The sequence below is a fragment of the Amblyomma mixtum genome, chromosome 1, assembly GCF_055824585.1.
Source record: "Amblyomma mixtum isolate Tamu chromosome 1, ASM5582458v1, whole genome shotgun sequence".
NCBI lineage: Eukaryota > Metazoa > Arthropoda > Arachnida > Ixodida > Ixodidae > Amblyomma > Amblyomma mixtum.
The window spans coordinates 8885531-8910392 of record NC_143012.1 but is presented as its reverse complement, the minus strand read 5'-3'; the positions used below and the strand labels follow the sequence as shown (position 1 = coordinate 8910392).

General features: G+C 47.4%; 1 protein-coding gene across 1 annotated transcript in view; it reads right to left on the bottom strand.

The window, feature by feature from the left end:
- LOC149365405 (tyrosine-protein kinase transmembrane receptor Ror2-like) overlaps positions 1–24862 on the bottom strand; it is a 473725-nt gene that overhangs the window by 43853 nt on the left and 405010 nt on the right. Inside the window, exon 6 of the mRNA XM_089542304.1 lies at positions 13269–13396. Coding sequence (XP_089398430.1) covers positions 13269–13396 — 128 coding nt within the window. The remainder of the gene's footprint in view (positions 1–13268; positions 13397–24862) is intronic.

Sequence of the window (24862 nt, the reverse complement as noted above, 5' to 3'; positions counted from 1 at the left end):
CGTCATACCCGACGGCAACGACGACACGGATGTCATAAAGAAGAACAAGAACTGCGGCAGGAATTTTCCAATTACACGAGTGAGTGAGTCTCTCCGCGAGAGCCGCGGAACAATCACGGCCTCCAACCACCGCGCGGCAGAGGCCGCAGTTGGCTGGGGAAATGGGTAGAGGGGAGTGGGGGAGGGATAAATAGGGGAAGGGGCACTACCACCATCGCCATGGCGCAAATAATTTATTATATTAAAACGCTCGCGCAGCCCACGCGCAACCGTCAGAACACTTCCGGTGCTCGCAATTAATAAATGCTTCGCCCGACTCATCCATAACGCCGGCGCGCCACGCCAGAGGCATGAAGCCAGTGCGTCAGGAACAGGCATGGACATGGTAATGCCTGTAGGAGGAGGACGACTGACTCTTCCATTACCACGATCACTGTGATGTTTGCGGACGCGATGATCTTCGCAAGCTCGTCCCTGAAGGTTGTGGCAGGCCGGTGTCTTGACGAGGCAAAACAGCTGGGGCTACTTGTCCGTGGCTGAAACGACCAGGTCCTCTTAACCTCCATCCATTCCCTATTAGGGACAGACTATTAATTAAAACTGCTGTTAAGCTCGCAGGAAGCGGCGGAGAAGGGAGGGCGACATTACAATGCGCTATCCGTTCCACCTGTTACTCTCTCGGAAAGACTTTTCGGAGCAAGGAAGAGTCGGCTGCGCCCGAAAGCCTATATGAAAGGGCTTACGCGAGAAACAAGCAAACGAAAACATTTACCTTCGCGACGAAGACGAGCGACGCAAAGGTATGAGAGCTGACCCTGTAATCACCAGTTAGGGTAATTAAGAGGATTCTAAGGGATAGACGACGTGTACCTGTGGGCGACAGAGGTGCGTGGGGGGAGATTAGGGAGTTTGCTGGGATAGGCTGGACGCGCCCGGGGCGCAACAAGGCTAATTGGGAGCATTGGGAGACTCTTTTGTCCAGAAGCGGACCAAATCCAGCTGATGATGATTGTTATCATAAACAGTATCGCGGATAGAATCGAACTTCAAGGGCCTTTCATCAGCCTTGTGGTTTTTACCCTCCACGGTGGCTTAGTGGCTACGGTTTTCAACTACTGAGCTCGACATCGCGGGTTCGAATCCCGGCGGTGGCTATGCAAAACATGCCCATGTGCTGTGCGATGTTAGTGCAGGTTAAATAACCCCAGGCGCTCGAAATGAATTTTGAGACCCTCCACTACGACGTCTCTCGTAGCGTATGCAAAACTTGTGGATGTTAAGCCCTCACACCACAAACACACTGCACCACACACGCACCACACCCATACACCACATCCACGCCACACTAATTTTGAATGGCGCAAGGGAACGAACACAGGAAGACAGAAGGTAAAAATAGCGCCCCCCCTTTTTTTTTAAAGATGAACTCCGTTACGGTGGCCGCTTGCTTCTTGAAAGCCTGCAGCTTTCGGTCGGTGTTTTGAGGGTTCCGGGCGCCGTGCACTAAGACAAGCAACCAGTCTTATAACATACAGACTTGTCTCGTCTTTTCGGACTTGCAAATCTTGTAATCCTTCGGGCGTGACCCCATGGAGGTTGTACACTGCCAAAAATGCCTTGAAGCTCTGGTAAGATGATTCGATGCTTCATGCAATAGGTACACATCCTAGCATGACATGTGGAAACAACGATGAGGTTCGTGCAGGAGATAACAGGCGTACGCAAGAGTGGTGAACACAGAAAAGAGCCCAGGGTAGAAAAAATGCGTTGCCGAAGTACTTGCTGTTGGGGCTAGTTGGTGCATAATAAATTTGAGTGGCGCAAAAGAACAAACACAGAAAGACAAATATCAATCTTTCGGTCTTCCTGTATTTGCTCCCTCGCGCCATTAAAATTTATAATGAATCAACTCACTCAAGAGCAAGTACTTCTGCCATACCACCCCATAACCACACCACACTGCACCACACCACACCACACCACACCACACCACACCACACCACACCACACCACACCACACCACACCACACCACACCACACCACACACCATGCCACGCCACACCAAACGCCAAATGCCACACCATACCATGTCACAGCACATAGTTTTCAAATGATATCTCATTTTGGAGCAACGTCATGGACTCAAGGCGCGTATATGGAAGGCCGTCACCTACCACCATCGCAACCGCCACGACTAGCGTTACCATCATAAGGATTTAGTCAATTGCAGGACAAAGAAAGGCCTCCAAATGTTCTGCGACAAAGGTCACAAATATCGTAAATGAAAGATTCTACGGTGCTGTTTAGGAGTAAAGGACGGAGCTTTGATCGGAGGGCCAGGGCAAGAGCAAGCATGCAGTGGTGCCTGATATTCAATCGGGGTCAAAAAGCGAAAGCTGCTTTACAAAACAGCTCGTCCAAAAAAAATAAGCACCCCATCCCCCGAAACCGCGTCTTCTCTTGGCTATCTTCGTCTTCGGCGGTGACCGTCTACATAGTATACATAATGACGATCGGAGGGGCGAATCCATTCTCTAGGAAAAGCCAAGATATAAGCTCTTTGATTATCCAGAAAAAGAAAAATATTTCAGAGTTGGACCAGGAATAAAAAAAATAAAGTCGGAAAATCCCGGAACCGTGGATAAACGCGAGACTAAGGAGAAGAGAAATTAAAAACAAAAAGCGAAACACCATAATAAATGTAAACAGAAGGCATTATTTCCAGCAAGGTTCCGGCATACGCGCTTCCTAAACTTTTGTCTCTGAACCTCTGTCTTTGGCGAGGGGACCGCCTACTCTCAGTCCCCACGTTGTGGTGTTGCCTAGGTGATTGGTTTCATCCCTTGTGCCTTTGCCTTCAAACTTTTTACGCCGTCCCATGTAGACTCTCACAGCGTCTTCCGTTCTGTCAGCTTCCGCTGAGATGAATGGACGGGATCAGAGCTCGAGCCCCGGATTGATGGAGCCACTGGCGAATTTTAATGATTCACACGAGCCCTGTTTAAATCTCGCCTGTCTGCCGCTATGCCTGTTTTGTCATTGGCAGCAACACCTGCTGTAATATGTGCTGCTTGAGAAATGAAGGGAACGCAATTTAAAAAAAAAAGTGCGGTCAGAAGGAGGACGGGGAGGCAGCGAAGCCGTGACGACCGATTTATCACTTTTCCCTTTTTCGATTTCCCTCGCCCAACGGGTGGGTCGGGTCAAGTTATAGATTCCTGCTTTTGCCCCGTCGTTACAACTATGTAAGGAAGGTGCAGAATATATATCCTTCTGATACCGCTGCGTACGCTTCAAATGCCCCTGTTAAAGGGACCATGCAAATAATTAAAGGCCGCTTGTAAATGTTAGAAGTGATGCACAGAAGCATTGACACCAAGTATGAGTCTTCGGAACTGAGCCGGCAATTTATTATGAATTTTTAAAAATCGTGTTTTTTAAAATTCGCGGGCCGTTTGGTGTCTTCATAGGGAGCCATTTTGGAAACAAAAAAGGGAAAACAGACGTCACTAGTCCCATGACGTCGGCAGGCCACCACACGCTGTCATTCGCTCGAGCCGCGGCAGCTACGACGTAACGGGCACACTTCCGGTAGCGGTGAAAATCGTCTGCTCGAGCCGCCGCGCACCCCCCTCGGGCAAGCGCGATCCAGGGCATTGCCTTCGCGCATATGTTTTCAATTTACCTCTGCCGCCTCTTTCTGTCGCGAGTTCGGGAGCCAAGAAGAAAGCGCAGCGACCGGAGAGACGCTGCCGACGCACGCTGCTCCTCGGGAGTGCGACAACCGGAAGTCGTAAACCGAACGTCAGCGAATGACGTATTCATGGGCAGTGCCCAGTCCCGGAGCTGTTTTCTTTATTTTTTTATGGTGCCCCGCGCGTACGAGTTGAGGGGGGAGAGGAGGAGTGTGATTTCTAATCGTCTATAACTTCGTTGTTATTGATGCTAGCTCAAAAATTCTTGCGCTGGGGTGACGAGTGATGGATTGCCTATCTTTACGTAATATCAATAAATTTATTTCATAGTCCCTTTAAGCAAATTATGCAATCATACTTTCGCTGCTGATTCTTCCCGCTACGTGTGATCAATGCAGGCTGAGGCCTGTGGAAGCTACTGCGCAAAGGCGTTAGCGCAGTTTGTAGCTTAAGGTGCGAAGACTGCAGCGCAAATACGTTTACAGAGGCGAGGTGTTCCGATGGGCGCATAAAGGAGGGCACAGGCGAAGTGCTTACGAAGTGCGAAGGCGAAGGAAGGAAGGCATAGTGACACAAGCGAAGGAATGGGCGGTGCCATTCTCCAAAGGGCGCCAAGGCTGAACGACTACACTTCGCAAGTTGCTCTTGAACGTAACTAAAAGAAAAAAAAAGAAACAAACGCAGCGTGATACACAAAGGCTATCCTGCTATTTTTACACGGTTCAAGGAGTAGATGGAACAAAAGGTTTGAAGCGGGTTCTGTAATGATGGGGATAATCTACACCGCTCTATGCTCTACAAGATATGATCGAGCAGCTTACGTAAAAAGGCTAAATACAATACATACAAAAAGGCGGCTGTATCCCCGCTCAGCTTGCGCTACAGCGCCGAAAGAACTGTAGCTAAGCTGCCATATAAAAACAACAAAAAAGCTGCTCCAAATCTCTGTCAGTTGGAATGGAGTGGAAGGATTATTCTCATTAGTTAATTAATAAACACAGGTACAGAATACTGATACGAGGTGGCAAGCCAAGGAACAGGACGAGATAATGATGTGGTTTAATGGCTGTGTACCTAGCGCGAGCGCTCTGTCACGCGCCACTGCCCGCTTCTTCGTCTTCTTTGTAACAATATTACCTGCCGCTTTTGAGTGCCTAAGTTAATAAATTCAGTATACAATGTAAAATTAACGATTCTACACGGGAGCTCACCAACAGTAGAAGGACATCAACAGTTACACCCCCAGCTTCTGCGCGATTAACTAAGCATAACAGCGCACACAAAGAGGCCTAATTCGACAGAAATGTCATCAAAAGTGACGCGAAAAAGCAGCCATTTCACGTCTGTCTATCCAATGAGTGGACAAATCACTAAAAACAGCTCTCTACAAAAATAAAACGATCAAGTGCACAAATCACGTCGAACAATTAATTGCGAGCACAAAAAGAAAATAAAAGTACCGATTAATGCAGACTAAAAAGTTTCGAACGTAACAATTTTGTTCACATCTGCTTAAAACTAATATGTGGCCCTAAACAACTGCATATTGACGCGCGCAGGCTGCGAGTCTGCGTGCCACAACACGTACAGTGGAAAAACGCGCGAAGTGTTTACACTCTGTTGCATGACGCGCTAGGTTTAGCGAAAGCTGTCGCTGCGCTGTTGGCTGTTTTTTTGCTGATGCCTGAGGTCTACAGTAAAGCCCAAGATTATGTCAACTGGGTTAAAACGGCGATCACAAAGTGCGCACGGTCACGTGGGGGATGTTCATCAAGTGAAGACACGTAACCGGTCACGTGAGCGGATGTTGACCGTCTACGCCACGGCATCCGCCGGGTAGGACCCCGTATAACAGCTTTCGCTGCGAAAAAGCGCACCAACTTTCAACTGTGTACCATAGCTCACTCCCTTGCGGCCATGACAGCACCTCACAGAACCCCCACGAACCACATGCCAACACATGGGACATTTATGAGAGGGACTACACCAGTCCGCACATCCCTTATGGCTCAGCCTACTTGGCAACATTCTTTTTCGGCCCGGAATAGACCTTAGAGTTGTCGGTTACTGCATACCATGAAGCCAATGACGACTTCTTTACTCCGGGGAATGTCTCTCAGGAAGATATTGGTGTAAAAGAAGCAGTGAGAAAAGCTGACAGAGTCCGCCGCACGCTGACACTCCCAGCTTTCGAACGAAACATAGGACAATGTGCAACTTCTGCGCTGCCCATACATACCCGTTATGGACAGCTCACGTTCCGAACAGCGAACACTCCCACATAGCTGGAAGTATATACAGTGTCAGGGAAAAAAAATCCCGTTGGCCACATATCAGCGCCAGAAACAAGCCGGTGGGAGTCATTCGTCTAGCGGACGCCTCATACCCGGGCGTCAAGCCCCACGCGCTCATTAGTCAGCGAGCGGTGGCGAGCCCGTCTTGACGCTGCTGCTGCTACGGGCAACAAAGCAGCAACGATGGGGAGGCGAACGGGATAAGAAGCAAGACGGAGCGAGACCCTGTGACGTATAATTAATCACGCCATCTCCTCGCCTGGCATCGAGCGTCCATCCTGGATGCGGAGCACCGCTTAACGAGTTGCGCGACTGGATACGAGCCGAGGAAGAGAAGGACAGCTCCCAGCAAAGCCGTCATTTCCGGTAGATCCGTCGAGGAAAGCGATACACGTCATCGCAAGCGGCCGCCGAGCGACCAACTAACTAACAGCGGGAGAGAGTGCGCTCTAGCGTGTTGTTGCACACCGGTCTGTACTATACCCTGCGTCTCGCCAAATGCCGTGCAGTGTTGTGGAGACTTAGGCCCAATCATTTCCTTCGACTTTATTCTTGCAGTCCACAACATTTCCTGAAAGATATCAGCGCGAGCGGGACACTGGAGCCCCTGGGACAAATTATGGGTGGCGAAAAGAATAGTAAAAGAATAGAAGTGTCATAAAATTTTGCTGCCCTGTTCCTAAGCCGTAGTGACTAAAAAACATGCCAAATCTATCCCATCCACAATATTGATGCCATTCGTGAGTGGCTCACGCAATCAAGCAATGTCATTAGCTCAGGAGCCGCAACCCGCATTCCATTCTTCCGCATCTTTTGGAACTTGAATTTGAATTGCTAGCTTCATCTTCGTCGTCAGAGATGGCGAGCGGTACTGTTTACTCAGCCCTGAATCACAAGCGACTGGCCATCATCACTAGGCACGTCCTTTGTGACACTACACGTGGTAGCTATACCGACAATCAAAAAGGGGCGGAGAAATTAATCGAGAAACGATTTGAGACGTAATGCGAACCCAGGAAGGCAGGACCTGAGACACTTTGGCCGAGCAGGTTCTTCACATTCTACTCCCAATCTGCTCCATTTTTCCTTCGCTGAAGCAAGCCACCACCTTCCGCAGATGGCGGGGTCAGCAGGACGGCGCATCAGAGGATAGAGACGAAACAGGATTTAAAGAGCAATAACCTTTAGGTTATATCAATTTCGCTCCCAAACGCGAGAAGTTCTGCGAATTCGGCTCCCGACTAGTCTACAGTAGCGTCACCGAATTCCCAGCACTGCGCGCTACTAGATAGGCTTGGTGAAAGTATTACGGCTTACGGTCTCCATTTTACTTCGGCTCCCACTGGTGTAGTAATAGAATTCACAGCACTGCACGGTACTAGTTATGTCTGGTGAATGTATAAAGGCTTACTATCTTCATTTTTCTTCGCCGACCATGTTATTCACTTTTCCTTTGCCCTTTCTTTTTCTCGTTTATCGCTTAGTTTTTCGCTCAGCGCAACAGTAGCGGGAAATATTAAGCGCAACTAGATTGGATGATGGTTGACGTTTGAAAAAAATATATAGCACAGGCACAGAAAAAAAAAAAGCTGGGCCAATAAGTCGACGCTCAGTTTGCCGACGCGGAGGGCTAAACACGCACAGGAAGTGGGGAGCTTTTCGCACAGGCCCGACCTCGAAGTTGGCCGAACTCGGCGGCATTAACTAACTTGCGGGAGAGGCGGCGGTGCTGGGTGGTGACAAATGATGTCGAAGTTGGCAGGACTGCGTCGGTGCTGGGCGGATATTTGCCACGAGTCACCACCGCCTCACTTAGTTTTGGTGAACAAGTAAAAAGAAAAAGGGCATAATATAACGGTAGTGCCAAGCCATGAACACTTTTCCCCGCCATCGTGTGCCTCCGTAACTTACGTTTGCGTCAGACAGCCAATAAAGTTACATATACTTCTTTATTTTAAGGGTTATTATGGCCCATGAAAGCTGAGCTACTGAACGTTTGCCGGTAAGCTATGGCATGGGTACATGGGCGTCCGGAGGGGGGGGCAAGGGGGGGCGGCTGCACCCCCCTGGAAAATCACTCACTCGAACCGTGAGTGATGGCCGCACGTCAGGGGCGGCGGTGCGCTCAGCCAAAAGAGTAAAAAGCGGCCCTGCTTCCACGCTTTGGGTCACATCTGCAAAGTGCCGCGTCCGGGGACGCGTCGTTGCAGACATACAGCGGCACCGGCGAGCATGTGTTTCGAGCCGTCTTGAGATGTGTGCCTGTTTCTTTGATCTCTAGAGAGATAGCGACACGGAGGCAGACAGTGCACACCCCGGCCACCGATGAATTCTTCAGGAGGGAGGGACAAATCAGCCGTGTCCATCCCCGCTTTGTCGGACTGCTCAGGGGCAAGCGGGCGATGAGTTGGCGCCGCCGCCGCACGCTGTCTCCTCCGATCCACGGGAGAGCGCAGTTCGGTACAAGCGCCGCTTTCAGAATTTTCGGCAAAGGGGATTAGCTGCTTTTGTTCACGGCGACGCAGTCTCCAGAGGCGCCCCCACACCAGCGTTCCTTGCGTCTTCTCCGGAAACCAGCGCCTTTGGTCAAGGCAGCCCGATGGCGCCTGCCTGGCTCGCCTGTCACCTCTGGCTGGGCCTCAAATCCCAACAGCGCCCATGTACTGTGCGATGTCAGTGCATGGTAAAGAGACCGTCCGTCCCTCATAGCCTGAGTCGTTTTGGGGCTCTGAACCTCATAAAAACACACAAAACAAATTTTCCGACCGGAGTGGCGAGTGTCCCTTCCCCTCGGAAGTCGCGCGGCGTTCCTTGCGTGTGCGCGCCTCTTTGTTTGTGCTTCGGTGTTTTTAGTGGCCGGTTGTCAACGAAGCTGAGAACAACCAAGACAGCGGACGAGAAAACGACGAGCGGCGAGTAGTGTGTGTGCAAATACTCGACTGTGCGGTTGCGCGAGCAAGATGGAGCGAGGTGTATGAAGCTGCGAGCGTGCATTTATCTTGTAAATAAGTTTTCGCTGCATACATAGTCATTTTTTGTTTTCAACGTACGCATTCAACCGTTTTTCCAATCAATGTGTATATATTTTTAACACTACCAACCCCGAGGAACTCCATAGCCAGCTTTGTCTCGCGCGGTCCCGAATGATGGATATTCGACGCTTCTTCAAGCGTCAGCGGTTGTCTGACGAAGCATTATCCAAATGCGCCCCTGCAGATTCTGGTGTGACATGTGACAACGGTGTAGCATTTGAACAGAGTGATGCAAGCTTTTATCACCGGACAGTAGCTGATGTCGTCGACTCCATGGAAGGGACTCTGTCAACAGTGAGTTCAGGTGATGCAGCAGGCCGAGATGATTCCATTTCTCCTTTCTTGGGATTCAAGTCCGGATTTGACCAGAGCGATGCAACCTTTCATCACCGGACAGTAGCCGGCGTCGTCGTCTCCATGGAAGGAACTCCACCAGCGAGCTCCGGTCACGCAGTAAGCCGAAACGATTCCCTTTCTCCTTGCTTGGGATCGAAGTCCGGAGACAACATCAAGAAAACAAATAACTTGCCTCAAGAATATGACTTAGGAGAGTTTCTAGGCAAAGCTAAACTCACTGGCATACCGGACTTTTTGAAGTTACGTCTTCTTACTAAGCCATGGTCGCCAAATGTCACATATGATTTTAAGAAGGATGTAACACCTGGAAAGAGGCCTTTTCGACATCAGTGGCTGGGAGATTACGCCCCCTGGCTTGCGTACTCAGCGACAGCGAAAGGCGCCTTTTGTCGTTTTTGCGTCATTTTTCCTCCGCGTGTTCACCGGGGTACTCAAGGTAGTTTTATCGTGCGCGCTTTCAGTAACTACAGAAAAATGCACGAGGCGTGCAGGGATCACGTAAAATCCCAATGGCACCAAGAGGCAATGACGGCCTCACAGAACTTTATGGATGTGATGAAAGGCAAGCAGCTACCCGTTGTACAGCAGCTGAACAGAGCACTGCACGCGCAAGTTGAAAGGAACCGTGAGAAACTATTTCCAATAGTTTCCACCATTGTCTTTTGCGCGACGCATGACTTGCCGATTCGCGGCAAGCAGTCCGATAGTGGAGTCTTCAATGATCTGCTTGACTTTCGTGTAGAAGCTGGAGATACTCTACTTCAGGAGCACTTCGCTTCTTCTGCTGGCAATGCCAAGTACACTTCTGTCCGCGTCCAGAACGAGATCATCACAATCTGTGGCGACATCCTGAGAGAGCAGATAGTTACCGAAACTAACAAAGCGTTTGCTTTTTCCGTTCTTGCTGACGAAACTGCAGATATTTCAGGAAAAGAGCAGATGGGTATTGAGCAGGTGTTCCTTAGGACGGAACAGCAAGGAGTAATGCAACCGTCCTTAATACATAAACTGAAAATGCAATGCTACCAATTACAGCCCGTATTAGAGACAGACTGAGCGCCACGACAATAGGGGAAATTGCTTTGGGCACGGCATGACATAATGGCCTATTTTTAGAGCAAAAACTGACATCACGGTCAACACTGGGTAACGCGAAATTCAGCGACCGCTATTTGCGGTGGTGAATATAATGCTCTTTATTCTTCATCATTCGCCGTCGTGGTGGCTCAGTGGTTATGGTGCTCGACTACTGAACCGAAAGACGCGGGTTCGATCCGGGGTACTCCGACCGGTTCGAACCCAGCCGGAGTACCCGGGTTCGAACCGAGCCAGAGTACCCGGGTTCGAATCGAGCCGGAGTACCCGGGTTCCAACCTGACCGCGGTGACCGCGTTCCGATGGAGGTGAAGCGGAAAAGGCGCCCGTGCGCTGTGCGATGTCAGTGCACGTTAAATATCCCCAAGTGGTCGAAATTATTCCGGAGACCTCCACTACGGCACCTCTTTCACACTTTCTTCTTTCACTCCCACCTTCCTCGCTCTCCTTAAGGCGCAGTTCAAGCGTTCGCTGAGATATGCGAGACAGATACTGCGCCATTTTCTTTCTTAAAAAAAAATTATGACTGCATAAAGGGAAACACGGTTATATAAGAACATCAACTTAGGCGATATTGATCAGGAGGACATTCATCGGGTAAGTACAAACGGTTCCCTCTATGGACACTAGGCTATTAGTACACAAGCACACGCGAGCGATACCGAAAGACATCGAACCTCAACGCGTTTTCACGACTGTAACAGCTCCGCCTCGAACGACGCGCACCTCCTGTCCTCTCATCCACTGCGTAGGAAACCCTTCACACCGCGCGCAGACACGACCAACGCAGCGCTGCGCGAACGTTAGCACAAAAAACAAAAAAGAAAACGTGGGCGCTCGCCTCTTCCGCCATCTCGCTCGAGAAGGCTCGAAAGTGATGATGGATCGCTCCTATTTTATAACACGCCATTACACCGCTTACGTCAAAACCCGTTACCCGGCCTCCCTCTGGCCCACTTGAGCGCTCGCGATGTGTAGTACATGCGCGAATACGTTATAGCCTGGCGCGCACTGCGTTCTCTCCACACTTTCGTTCCCGAATTCACCGGTATGCGTCAAGTGCGCTCTACTGCGTTGCGGCATACCGGAAGCGGGATAGTGCTTGTTTTCCATATCTCGGCTTCTTACCTACTTTTTTAGATACGCTAAGCTTAACCAACGCGCTCCTCAGGTTCGATAGAGCGTGGAGCAATAAGAAAAGAAGGCAGAAGAATCTTCAATATACGGCTCACGCTACATCGCGAAGAAAGGGCGAGATTGGCTGACGCGTGTATAAAGGATGGCAGAGAGCTACCCTAAATGTTGTATAATAATAAGCATATATAAAAAAAGGTGAGAATAGAAAGCAGTGTTGCTGGGCTGGTTTGCTTACGGCTACAATAACCCAGGCGCTGCGAGACTAGACGAGCACAAGAAATGAAAGGAAAAAAAGAAGGCCGGCGCGTGCTAACGTTTGCATCAAATTTATTTCAGCAATAAATGATGCACATCATTCCAAAAATATGCCTTAAGCTTACATTATGCCATGTGCAGCCGCTCGCGAAGGGCATCGGTTGGTGCGATTGTTTTTGTGCGTCATATAGAGCATAGAAATAGCCTTTCGCTGTTGTTGTTCCTGTATTTGTCACTGACGATCGTCACCTGTGTATATACTTCTTTTTCCTTTTCTTTTTCTTTTTTCTCATCTGAACGAGGCTTCCCTTGGTCGAAACGCTCCGCAACCCCGTAGTCACTCGCCCCAACCCAATTTGACCATCACGCCTGTAAAGCTGGCTTCTCTGTTCAATATTCAATAGTGCGGAGAAGTTTATCTTAGACGTTAGACGAAACTCGAGAGTTGACATCAAAAACGAAAACGTCTGCACTCGTGTTACAAATGTAATAACGCCTGCTGTATGCCTGCATGCTTGATGAATGAGGGCAAAGGTGTGTCGCCATAATTAGGAGACATTCGAAATAAGAATACAGCATGAGTAGGGGAAGGCAAAAAGGACGATATGACTTGCATGCTGTTATGTTGGACGATGTAAGGTTAGCCATTTGACAAGACACAGCAAGATTGGGGCACTGCTTTCAATTCGTTAATTAACTTAGGCTCGGAAATAAAGTTCTGTGCAGTCTACCCCGTTGTACAACCATATAACAGGTGGAAGCTTTTGGGAGACTGAAGATAGGTATGCTAAACTATTCAGCTCACTGTATAACATCTCGGCTTGACACAACCAGTGTAATCACAAACTGTCGACCACCGCATCTTTCTTTATACTGCATTTCAACACGCTTCACAGCTGGCTTAAGCACAAGTACAACATGTGATATAGCCAAATCGGTCACTAAAGAGGGACAGATTCTGCGTTACCATGAGCAACACAATGAAAATATAGGCGAGAAATTAACGCCATGAGTGTACTGCATAAGTGTGAGAGAAAAATATCAGGGATGAACAAAAACACCGATTCCCCCCCCCCCCCCCCCCAAAAAAAAAAAAAAAAGACTGATTTCACGGCAACAGGGGTAAAAAACACCACCACCACCACAAAAAAACTTAAAACTCCAGGGTCACGCTCGAGGCTCTCTTAAAGTCGTAACCGAATTTTAATAGTAATAGTCATCATGTGCTGAGCTTTCGGAAGCACCGGCGCTGCCAGTTTAGTAACCACTTTATGGAAATAATTGGCGCGTGTAGAGTTACATAAACTGTGAGACCTTCAAAGCCGCCTCAAGAAAACACCCAAAGCAAGGCACTAAGATCAAGCCCGCTTGAACAGCGAGGTAATACTGCAACAGATACTCACTTTCTTGCCGTTCTTGAACCAGGTTATCACAGGGTTCGGATCTCCTTCCGCATCGCAGCGTAGAACTACAGCAGCGCCCGCTGACACGTTGAGGACTGTTCGAGGAGGTCCTGCAAGCTTTGCCGGCACTGGAAGATAAAAGAAAAAAGAATGTGTGAAGCAAAAATGATATTCAATGGTCGCATTTGTCATTGCAGAAAAATACAGTATATAATCGGCACCCTTGGCGGTAAATACAGCGAAGCAGGAACTAAAGCAGGGTTGCTAATCAACAGCGGTGTGATAATCCCTGCGATCACACTGCCATAATGAAAGGTGTAGGGCAATATTTTATGGAGAAATAATGCCTAGAATCAGCGCTTACTGGTTACCTGCTGTGTCTCAAGGTGTCACCTTTGGTGTCAGGAAAGAAGTTGTTTAGAAGATATCATTGCGGTGGTATATAATGGCTGTTCATGTTGTGCGTTTTTGTGAAAATTTTTAAGGCTCATTTGCGACGGTCCACATGGTCTTGCAGGAACAGCGATTAGTTCTTTATTTACAAAAAGATCAGGACGGCAGATAAGATCCACCAAACATAAGAAATATCAGTCTTGGAACAAGCTACGAATCGGATCACACTTGCACTTCCAAGCGTTTCCGTTTTCAAGGCTGTAAAACGTCGATCGGCGATAGTGAACGCTCTGTAAATCCCATCTGTGATCATCAAAACTGCGATCACCGACGTGAATGTTGACTTTTTTTTTCCCGCCGCTGTCAAAAAGATCCCGCGAAGCATTTTGTTTCAGAAAGGCGAAATGGCAAAGAGTTGCACTGCTGAAATTTTATAACGAGTATTTCCAGAACCGATTCGGTGGAGAAGCTCCCGAGACGTAGAACAGCAAATCGTGCAGGCATTATCGTGTCTCGGCGATTCACCGCGCCATTCACCCACCTGAGCCAACTTCAATTACTTTCCGTGCTACCTCCCTTTTTCTGTCCGTTTTTTTTTTTTTTTTTTTTTTTTACAGAATGAAGCTTTATGAAAAAACATGCGGTGAGGTTGTGTGAGAAACTGGGAGGTTATGAGAGTATGAAGAAAAGCCCAAAAGGGAAATTGATTTGCTCGCGTCATTTGTAGCATTAAAGTCACACTGGAGACATCGCGAATTCCTACAGTAATTATTTAAAAGAAGTAAGTAAACTTTAACCGGTAAATACCACGCCAATTTCCACCTCGATATTAACGAGACTTCGATGCAGCGGGAGGAGACCCCAATGTGAAGAATTTCGGGTCCGATCGAAGGACGTACACTACTTTATTTCTACTTTACATCAACGATCTAACAGCTAACCTTAACGCAACAGTCCGAATGTTCGCAGATGATTGCATTATTTATAAAAAAATTAAATCGCACAACGATCAAGTCTCATTAAACAATGCAGTTGGTCAAATAGCAGATAGCAGACCCTGAATCTCGAGAAATCAGTGTGTATGACTATCAAGAAAAAGGAACCCGCTCGTTTTCTCATATGAAGTCGAAAATAAACCTTTAAAATCAGTCCAAAAATACAAGTACCTCGGTGTTGTCATCTCATCTCACCTGAAATGGGATAATCATGTAGAATATATATGGTCAAAAGCACTTTCCGCACTCTTTTCTCTAAAGCGATCAATACCGACTGCCTCTTCCGACACCAAGCTACTGGCATACCGTTCCCTCGTCCTTCCTGTGCTCGAGTACAACATCCTGTGTTGGTTTCCGCACACACAGAAATGCATTAATAAGTTAGAAAGCGTCCATCGGAAAGCAGTAAGGTTTATTTTTAACAAATATAAACGTAATGACTCTCCAACTGAACTCTTAAACACGGCGAATCTCTCCACTATTAGTAACCGCGCCCGGATCTCGCGCCTTAAATTCGTCTTTCTCCTCTTAAACGGTGCTCTTAAAATAGATTCTGAACGCTACTTAGTTCCTTCACCAAAACACAATACCAGAACGAAACACTCAAAGCATTTAACATAGTATAAATTCAATACTGACACCTTTCGTTATTCATTTTTTCCGCAAGCGATTAGGGAATGGAATATGTTACCTGCAAATGTTGTTAGCTCTGAATCTCTGAGTAGTTTTCTTTGTCACCTGTCATAATTGTTAATTCGAACTTTTTAGTAAGGCTTTGCTTGTACTTTTTCGAAAAAATATTTTTTCACACTGTGCTTTATTTTGTGTTTAATACTGCGTCTTCCATTTAGAAACTGTCTCCCATGATTATCCCTTTTACAATGTTATTTCAGTTGTGTGAACCTTCTTTGTGAGTTTTTTTTTGTTTGACGTACCTAAAAAAAAAAACGAAAACAAACATGTACCCATTCCTGCAACAGCCTCGAAAGAGGCTAGCAGTATGTTCCAAATAAATAAATAATAAAGATGTGACGACACCAAGAATTCACTGCATCGAGGCGTCCGCTCAGATAATCCTTATATACAGCTACGTGGAGTATTGTGAATAGTGTAAAGTCGGACATCGATTTCGCAGGCGACTGCGAAATTGCGGGATATATCGATAACTGGATATACAAAAACGTAACAGTAGACAGGTAAGATTATCTGCAACCTAGAAACAAGAATAAATTGGACGTACTCTAATGTGACGCGATTCTTGCAGCGACGTGCCGCCTGCCGACGTGCCGGAAGCGCACCGGTTGCTGAGCGTTGCTATGCCTAACCTGCTTCGCATCGAAACCGCAGTGGAACTAACCACTGACTGTTATAAGATCTAATCCTGCTACCAGTACATTACAAATGGATGGTTGGTTGATGGGGTTTAACGTCCCAAAGCGACTAAGGCTATGAGAGACGCCGTAGTGGAGGGCTCCGGAAATTTCGACCACCTGGGGTTCTTTAACGTGCACTGACATCGCACAGTACACGGGCCTCTAGAATTTCTCCTCCAAAGAAATTCTTGCCGCCGCGGCCGGGATCGAACCCGCGTCTTTCGGGTCAGCAGCCGAGCACCATAACCACTGAGCCACCGCGGCGGCTACATTACATTACAAATAGAACATTCGCTCATTAAAATTAAGGTACAGTTGATTTCTACAACGCTTTCGACCGCGAACCATGCCAGGCGAGTGCCGCTGCAATTCTTTAGTTATTTGTATTGTATTCCCCGCATGACAGCGATATGGCGTTAAAAATGAGCGCGAGATATCGAAGACAACCTTTAAGTACACCGCACGTTCACCTCTCAGCATAGTTTCACAGCGCTAGCGCTGCCAACAGGTGTCCAAGTCCGCGCAGGCGACCTGTCTCAGCGCGTGAAAAGTGATCGAAGAGCGCCTTTAGAAGAAGCGCTACTTGCAGGGGCGTGGCGCGCAGTTCGATATATCGAACGACAGGCGATATTCGAGTTCGATATGCTGCGCGAATTTTCTATGTTTTTGCACAGGATTTTAAAAGTTAGATACTGTGCTTTCGACACAACCAATTATTCGAAATACTGTGGTTGAATATATCCAGGCACGACTACATTCACGTAAGACATGGCTTGGTTATTTAGTTATAGCCAATATGGTTTAAAATAGGAAACCTAAGCATGAACATTGAAAAATAATGTTGTATCAGCCAGCAAATAAGGCGCCACTCACCCTTGCACCCACCGCCAGAGTGCGCGAATTTCTTGAGAAATGCAGTGCAAGACAATCAATGCTCAGAACAGCAAATGTTCCACAGCAGACGGAAGCGTAAAGCTTGCGGACAAACGACAATGAACTGTACCCAGCAATTCGCATACCTTGCTGGACTGTTGTCATTGAGTTTCTTCTTGCCATGGAACAGGTTTAGTAACCAGAGTAGCTTCGTACCATGTTCCTCTTACAACATATTAAATAATATAAACACACCTAGTGGGGATCCTCAGCAGCATTCCTTGTGGTTATAAGGCTCATCACTGCCTTTGACTCCTCCAATGAACAATCTAATCACTTTTTCAAAGTGAAGCTCATGGTCATTCCACCAGTCGTCTATCATCTCAGCCGCTGCAATCTCCGCGTCTGCGAAGCCACAGTGAAACCTGCACTTTTGTTTTTGCGTGTCTGGGGCGAGGCATTCATTACATTACACAAGAGAGAGTAGTTGGTTCCGATAAAGGATGCCAACGTCTTCTCCACTCCCATCTAGATCAAAATATAAACTGGAAAGTGTGCCCGAAATATTCTCTCCGCTGAACACAAAGGACCTCCTGTACCCTGGACAGTGTGGCAACCCTGCACCCGTCTCTCCAAAGGCAGTTACAACACAACGGAACTCTGATCCATCCCCCGTCCGGCAGCCCTCAGGCTGCAGCAATCTCTGAAGTTGCTCAAAGAGTTCTCCGCGCACAGTATCGGCAGCGCCGCGCATTCATGCAAGTTAACCACGCATTTTCTTCACACCATTGTGCGGTTTTCAGCAATTTTCTTCCCCTCCCATCTTTGCGTCACTGTACGGGCAACGAGAAACCCAAGGAGTAAGTAACAAAAGGACAGCTCCTTTCAGTCCTCCATAGAGGAGGCTGCTTACGAAGCTCCAGGAGAGGCGACCATTTGTCGTCGCTTCATTAACGTCACCCTGTCGAATCGCTAATGCGTCGCCACCCGCTGACACACACAGCGCACGAAATGAAAAAAAAAATTAGAGAGAAAGCATCACTGAGGGCAAAGCGGGTTCACCTCTACGTGTGTGCCTCGCTCGCTGGAGGGATCGAAGGACGGACACAAAGCAGCGCAGAGGAGCACGGCAGGGCAAGTTGTTCCCATTCACGCTTCGTTAATACGACACCCTGTCGTCTCCGCCTGGGAGCAACAACGCTTCGATGCGCGTTCCAGCGATGTGCTCGGCGGTTTCACCTGGAACACTCGTCGCACATGGAGGGCTCTTGCTCTCAAGCGAGGATGACGCGCGGCGTTTTCACATGAAAAGGATAATTTCGTTATCTGGGTGCCTGCGTTAAGCTTGAGTTCCTTCCACTTTTATTTTTGCCTTTTCTTCAAAGAAGGACCCAAAAGAAGGGATAAACGACGTAGGAATCGCCGTTCTAATCTGTGCGTGTTGCGTGCGTGCGCGTGCGTGTGCATGTGCGGGCGTACGAGCGCTGCGTGCCGCTATATCAAACAGACATCGTCGCCTGCTGCGTCTAGACGGATGGCATAATTTGGCGAGTGATTCTTTCAAGCATGCAGTGCACCTGGTCCCATGAACTTGCCTCAAGATCTTTCCTTAAGCCTCGCCCCATCTGTCGTCACTATCTTATGGTCCTAAAGCTCCATCCCTTATTCGATATACCCCCAAGAAACAAGGTAATAAAGAAAGAAGGACTGTTTAGCTCACCACCATACACAGGCAACACGATTCGAACACGCTGTCATGAGCAGACTGTTAGGTCCGTTCTAGGCGCCCGTGTACTGTGCGATGTCAGTGCACGTTAAAGAATCCCAGGTGATCGAAATTTCCGGAGCCCTTCGCTACTGCGTCCCTCACAGCCTGAGTCGCTTTGGGACGCTAAACTTCAATAAACCAAACCAGACTAAACTGTAAAACACCTCGTAAAAACCACCACGGCGTTTCTATAAACGGATTTCGGATGCAGTTATCTCAATGACGATTAAGAGCTACACCAGAGCATGGCAAAATAAAGTGTCATTATCCACTATATTAAGTCTCAAGGTGAAAAGAATATGTTCCCGAGTAATGAAGATGAACAAGCTTTACCCGCCTGCTGATGACGGGAATAAGCCGTATTTAGACGATTACCTATGCTAATCTCCTTCAATCGCCTAATCTGCATAACTTACATGCGCGGACTCAAGTTGGTTCCAGCGCACACATCGCAAGTGTTGAAGCAGGGAATCGAGATACGAAAGGTGTGTTAGAGACTAACTGCGAGCGATTAACTGCGAAGAGCTAGACCTCTCGATTCATTTACCATGACGCTAACAGCGCTGCCTCACACCGAAAAAGTCATTCCCCAAATCACCTCTCCACACCAACGAAGCAGGAGGTGTCGAGGAAAATACATTTTGAACAAGACTTCCACGGGATGGTGAATTTGCTTTAACGAAAAGCGTGAACTCTATATCTTCAACTCCACACTTGGCTGCCCGACGGAAATTTCAGAATAGAAATATTCCACTGCTCGAGTTTCGAAGCGAGAACCATTTCGAAACGCAGATCGTATTATATTCGAAAAGCCGAGTTAATACAAGAAATAAACGAAGCTATCGCAATGGTCTAGGTTAGAAAAGAGAAAAAAAAGCTGGAAGGGAAACCTCACAGCACAAAGTTAAAAAAATTGCCATACGACAGATTATTTTGATTTCACTCAGAAGAACTCCGTTTTGACATCGGAACCAAAGAAAGAAGTGCAAAAAGATTAAGATAAAGAAATATATAATGATAACGAAAAAAGAAAAAATAATAATAGAGACTGAACGACAAACCAGTTATCCTGTACGAGCGATTGGTTTGCAGATTAAAAGAAATGTCAAAAATTTCTGCCTCTCTCTAGGCTTCTACTACCTCCTCCGCCTGTTCCCTACGCTTCGAAAAATATATTAATAAAATGAAATAAGGCAAGGCACATATACACACATATTTTTCGATACTGCGAGCATTGAGCAGGAGATTAAAGAAAAGTGCCCGAGAGATTGTCATTGTTTCCATTCCGATTTAGTTCGGCAAAGACGACAGCACAGCTTTCGACGAAAACACTGAAGAAAAATAAAATGCAATTAGCAAACCAATCGTGGGCGGGATTACAAGCATAGGACCACAGTAGCTTAACACATTCTCATATACACGCGCACAAATAAAAATAAAAAAATAATGAAGCGTACTAAGGGCGCACTGTGCCCTCGCTATCGCATCAGTCGATAAGGAAAAAAAAAACAGAGGGATAAAAATACACTGAAGGATGGTTTAACGTTAGCCATATCCACAAGACAGGCAGTGGGAATTTCACTTCTGTGTTGTTTGCATTTTCTATTGCGCTGGGAGATTAACGTCTTTTATTAGCTCACAGCAAGTGCCTTAAACACTCTCGGTCGCAGAAGTTATTTCTGGAACTCCGTTTATTCACACAATAAAGAATATCTTTGTATTTATAAATTTCACTCGCTTCCCAGCGCAAAGTAGACGGTTTGCCCGGATGAAGTAACAGTAATACCCCACTGCCGTCGGTAATTAATTTTCCACCAAGAACAAGAGCAGTGGAGATATTGTGTTCCATCTCTGACAGAGCAGAGACTTTCCTTAGCGCCGTTTCATCATTACACAGAGACCCATTCTCTTTTCATTCTATCGCATTACTGCATTTTTTTTTATTTATGCCCACAATTCAAGCCAATCGAACGAAACGGATTATTATGAAGATAAACGGACGCAGATGACGGGAGCCTGCTGCGAGGAGAAAGCTTTAAGCTTTTGCTCAAAGACCGCACCGCTCAAACACGGGCCTGAAATCAGAGATAAAAAGAAGAAAAAAAGAGATAGATTATTCGTTTTTCAGTACATAAAGAAAAAATTGTGGAGCTTCATCAGCGCGCTGTTGCAAAAGTGAAAGTTATGTTGTGCCCCAATTGCAATACCAATTGCATCAAAGAAAGGTGGTCTTTATGCTTTCCGTAATTAGCCATCTTTAGGCTTATCGAGCAAACGACAATAAGAAAAAAATTAAATGAATGCCTGTTAGACTGTTGATGTAACGGTGGCTTAAAAAATATAAAAGAAAAACGAAGAATAGCCACAGAGAATAGACGTTACATTAGCAAATTTCGATGTAAAGTCACGTGCTTAAAAAAGGGGAAAAAAAAGGGGAGGAGTGGAAGAAAAGCCATGGAATGTTGATTTGTTACGTTAGGTTCCACGGCGCATAGGCGACATTGGGAACTCTGCGTTAATGAGAGGATTAGAACCGCTTTCTTCCTTCTATTTTTTGGTTAAAGGCCGGCCGCATGGCTAAAAAATGCGGTAATAAGAAAAGCCAAATGATTGCATCTCTCAAAAGCCTAAAAGCGAATTAAGATTTTACAGGTGCACCCTCTCCAATTAAGCAGCAATTATACTGTGGCGTGATGGCCTGTCTCCCTAAAATCGCGAGGAATGTGTTTTCGGTAACCTGTGCAGCCTTTCTGGCGATCTCAGAAACAAAAGTTGATGTGGTCGTTCTTTCATAATGACGAGTGCAATTGACGGCGAAGAAGTATGATTCAAGAAAGGTGGCTAACAAAATAAAACTTGCTAGCATTAGCCTAACGCATGCGTTTCTTTACACTTCTTTTCCGAACAAGAAATCAAAATGAAATACGTTATGCCAAAAAACCCAAGAACCCAAAATGTCTGTGCGAGGTTCGAACTAGAGCTGATAACTCGGCCAACTTGCATTTGGACAAAGAGGGACATCATGAAAGTGAAAGCTGCAGGTACAAGTTATGGGGCCACTGGGAGTTAACATGAGCCGATAAGATAAACAGCTGTAATAGGTGCATTTTGGTCATGGCAAAAACGCGGTCACTGTACTCCGGTGTCGAACTCCCGACCTCGAGCTCACCGGTACATCTCTACAACCGTTCAGCCGCCACGGCAAATCACACTTCTTGACGGCAGTGCTAAGAGGCACCCGATTGTAAATTTCCAGTGTCGCCGGCTATTGCTGTAGCGTAGTGTCGCTGTGTCGCACGTTGCAATCCGAAAAGAATGGGTGCTTTCTCCTTTTTTTCTTAGTTATTGTTCCATCGCTCGGGAGCAGCCACATGGCATTCCTATGGACGCCTTCCCCAATGTGAGGATACTCATCCGCGTGCTCTGGACAATGTATGGCTAAGCCGTATATCGATGACAACGACGCGTGTTTTAAACTAGTAAAACGCTATAGACGGCCTCAGCGACGTTTATTCCACAGCTGCGGGCGATCGAAAGTGACCCCGCCGGTCGCCGTTGTAGACGTGCTAAGCGTGCAATCTGGGCGGCTGCGGCCCCAGGGCGCGACCTGTGTGTCGTCCCAGATTGGAGGCCGGCCCGATCGCCCCACCCAAGGGGATCGGAGCGGCGCGCCGGGTTCCGCTCTCTGATGATGTGCGCTGCCGCAGGGACATGATCCGGGCGCGAGAGGAGAGAGCGAAAAGCATAACGTAGCAAGGAAACAAAAAAAAAAAAACTGTTTAGGAAGAGAGAAAAAGAAGGCTCTTTAAGTCTAATGATGGCGGGAGCAACCAACCGCGCGGCACAGGTGTCGATCGCCTATTTGGCATTGCTGAAAAAGGCCGAACCGACCAGGGGCCGCCAATCCCTCGGCCGGAATGACACCTCCCGAAGATAGTGTCGCTCAAGACTAGGTGTATCAGTCGGCATTGTGTAACAGGCAATCGTACTCGGGAGCCAAGTCATTTTTAGGCTTCAACACTTAAGCCTAGCCCCAACTAAACGCACAGTGGGCATCGTACATTTCGCTCACCATGGTGTCAGTTTTTACTGCGCCACTAGCACCTCATTGGAGCTACCGCTGCCATTATTGCTGCTGCTGCTGCCGCTTTTGCTGAAAAATACAGTGCCAGTACTGGAGCTTGTACTAAGCTTTGACGTTTATTTAAAAATGCACGAGAACAAGTGTTCTCTTTCTAACATAAGTGAGTTATCAGTCCGATTACATCAAAATATTGTCCCCAGTACCCACGTCATAAAAACTTGTCAGCGACGGTTGGATCAATTAACAGGTTTAATGAATTTTTGCGAGCCAAATAAGCCCTATGGGGTATGATGCCTGTCGTAGTGGAGGTCCCCGGGTCAATTTAAACCACCTGGGCTTTCTCACAGCACTGCGGGCTCTCAGTAGAAGGGCACTTTTGCATGTCGCCTGCACAGAAGAATGGTCACCTCGGTCGGGATCGAACCCGTGACCTCGCGCTGAGTAGTAGAACGCCACTCACATTTAGTCACTGCGAAGTAACTAGATGTCCACGGGGGTGATCGCCAGTCGGTTGCGTTTGGGGTGCCACTCGAAAACAAATACGACAATCTCTGAAGGAACGCCCCCACAGACGTAATCAATAGGTACCAAGTTCTTGGCGACTACTTAGTAATTAGTAGATAGCATGCATAGTACTTAGTCGCAGCATGTACTAGCACATTTCGTACCTGTAAAAATCTTGTGTACTTTAAGCAAGGCTGGCTTAATGCACAAGAGGTTTATAGCTATAGGCACCAAAGCTACGGCGAGTGATACTTAACTATTAGGTCCCACAGTAATACGAAACTTAACATCGTCAGCAGTGGATGGGGTAAACCTGCAGTCGATCGCAATATGGTTACCTGACTTTAAAGTCTCGGTGCAAGTAAGTAAGGTGTGTTAAGTCCGTTTTAAATAAATGCGCAACGCACATGGGCTCCTACAACCCAAAGGTGCCTGAAACATTTTCACCTACCCGTACCAAAATGAGGGCCAGCTCCTAGTTCTTTTTAAAGTTTATGGAAATCAGCATTATCAAAAAAAGATTTAAAAATGCTAAATTTCATCGCTGTATTCGTATGCAGCCCGAAAAGCAGCCTAATCCTGGATACGCGTAACGCGCTACACTATTATCTCTCAAGTAATAAGCCCTGGATGGAAAGAAACTCGTTCGCTAATGTTCCACACCATAACCTTTGGACGGCGAGTGCACCTCTGGGGATTAACGAGCGTTCAGATATACGTCGTCGTGCTACACTTCTTCCTTCTCGGAAACTCACCATACAAACGGCTTTCCGGCGTGAAAACATTATTCCGTCCGCCATGTGTCCAGTTTCCTGGCAACCCATCGACGCCCATTCATCCGTTCCTTCCGAACATTCGGTCGGCTTTCTCGCCACGCACCAGCGACCGCTAGTTCCCGCTGCGTCGACAGCGGCGCTGCTAGCGCCTCTTCGCTTCCCCGCACAGCACCAGTGCTGTGCTACGCGGCGCTCCTCTAGGTGCCTCTCTATACGGTGCACCATCGCTGCTCTTCCGCTCGCCTGGCCAGCGACTGGCGCCGAACGATCCGCCGACATCGTTTCTTCCATCGGGCGAACCTGAGATAAGAGGGCCGGTGTGGCCGACGAAAACCGTTAATTTGGCTCTCGGGTCACGACCCAAATCTACACGGGCGTCGGTGTTCTGGAACTGGGCTCTTTGCCTGCGGTGCGCTAATGATGCCCACGTAGTAATAACGTCGATGGCGGAGACATGATTGATCTTCGAGGCAGGCTGCGGAAAGTTGTTGCAGTCTTTGTACGAGCGGGCTTAAATCCACTAGAGAGCATTCGAAAGTCTAAGAACGATTCTGTGGCTATAGCTGAGGACATTAGCGTTTCAACTCGCGCTTCACTCGATGTACTTCAAGATAAATTCGACCTGTACACAGAGATATCCGACAATAAAAAAAGTATTTATTGATTTCAGTTACCATAGAATAGGATAACTTACGAAGTAAAGACTTTATAGGCTACTTAACATGGACTTGCGACACGGTGGACGCAACTGCTGCGTAGAGTCACTCATTGTTATGGGTGTCTGTGTATTTGTTTGTGTATTATTGATACCCTCAGGATTAAAGGCAT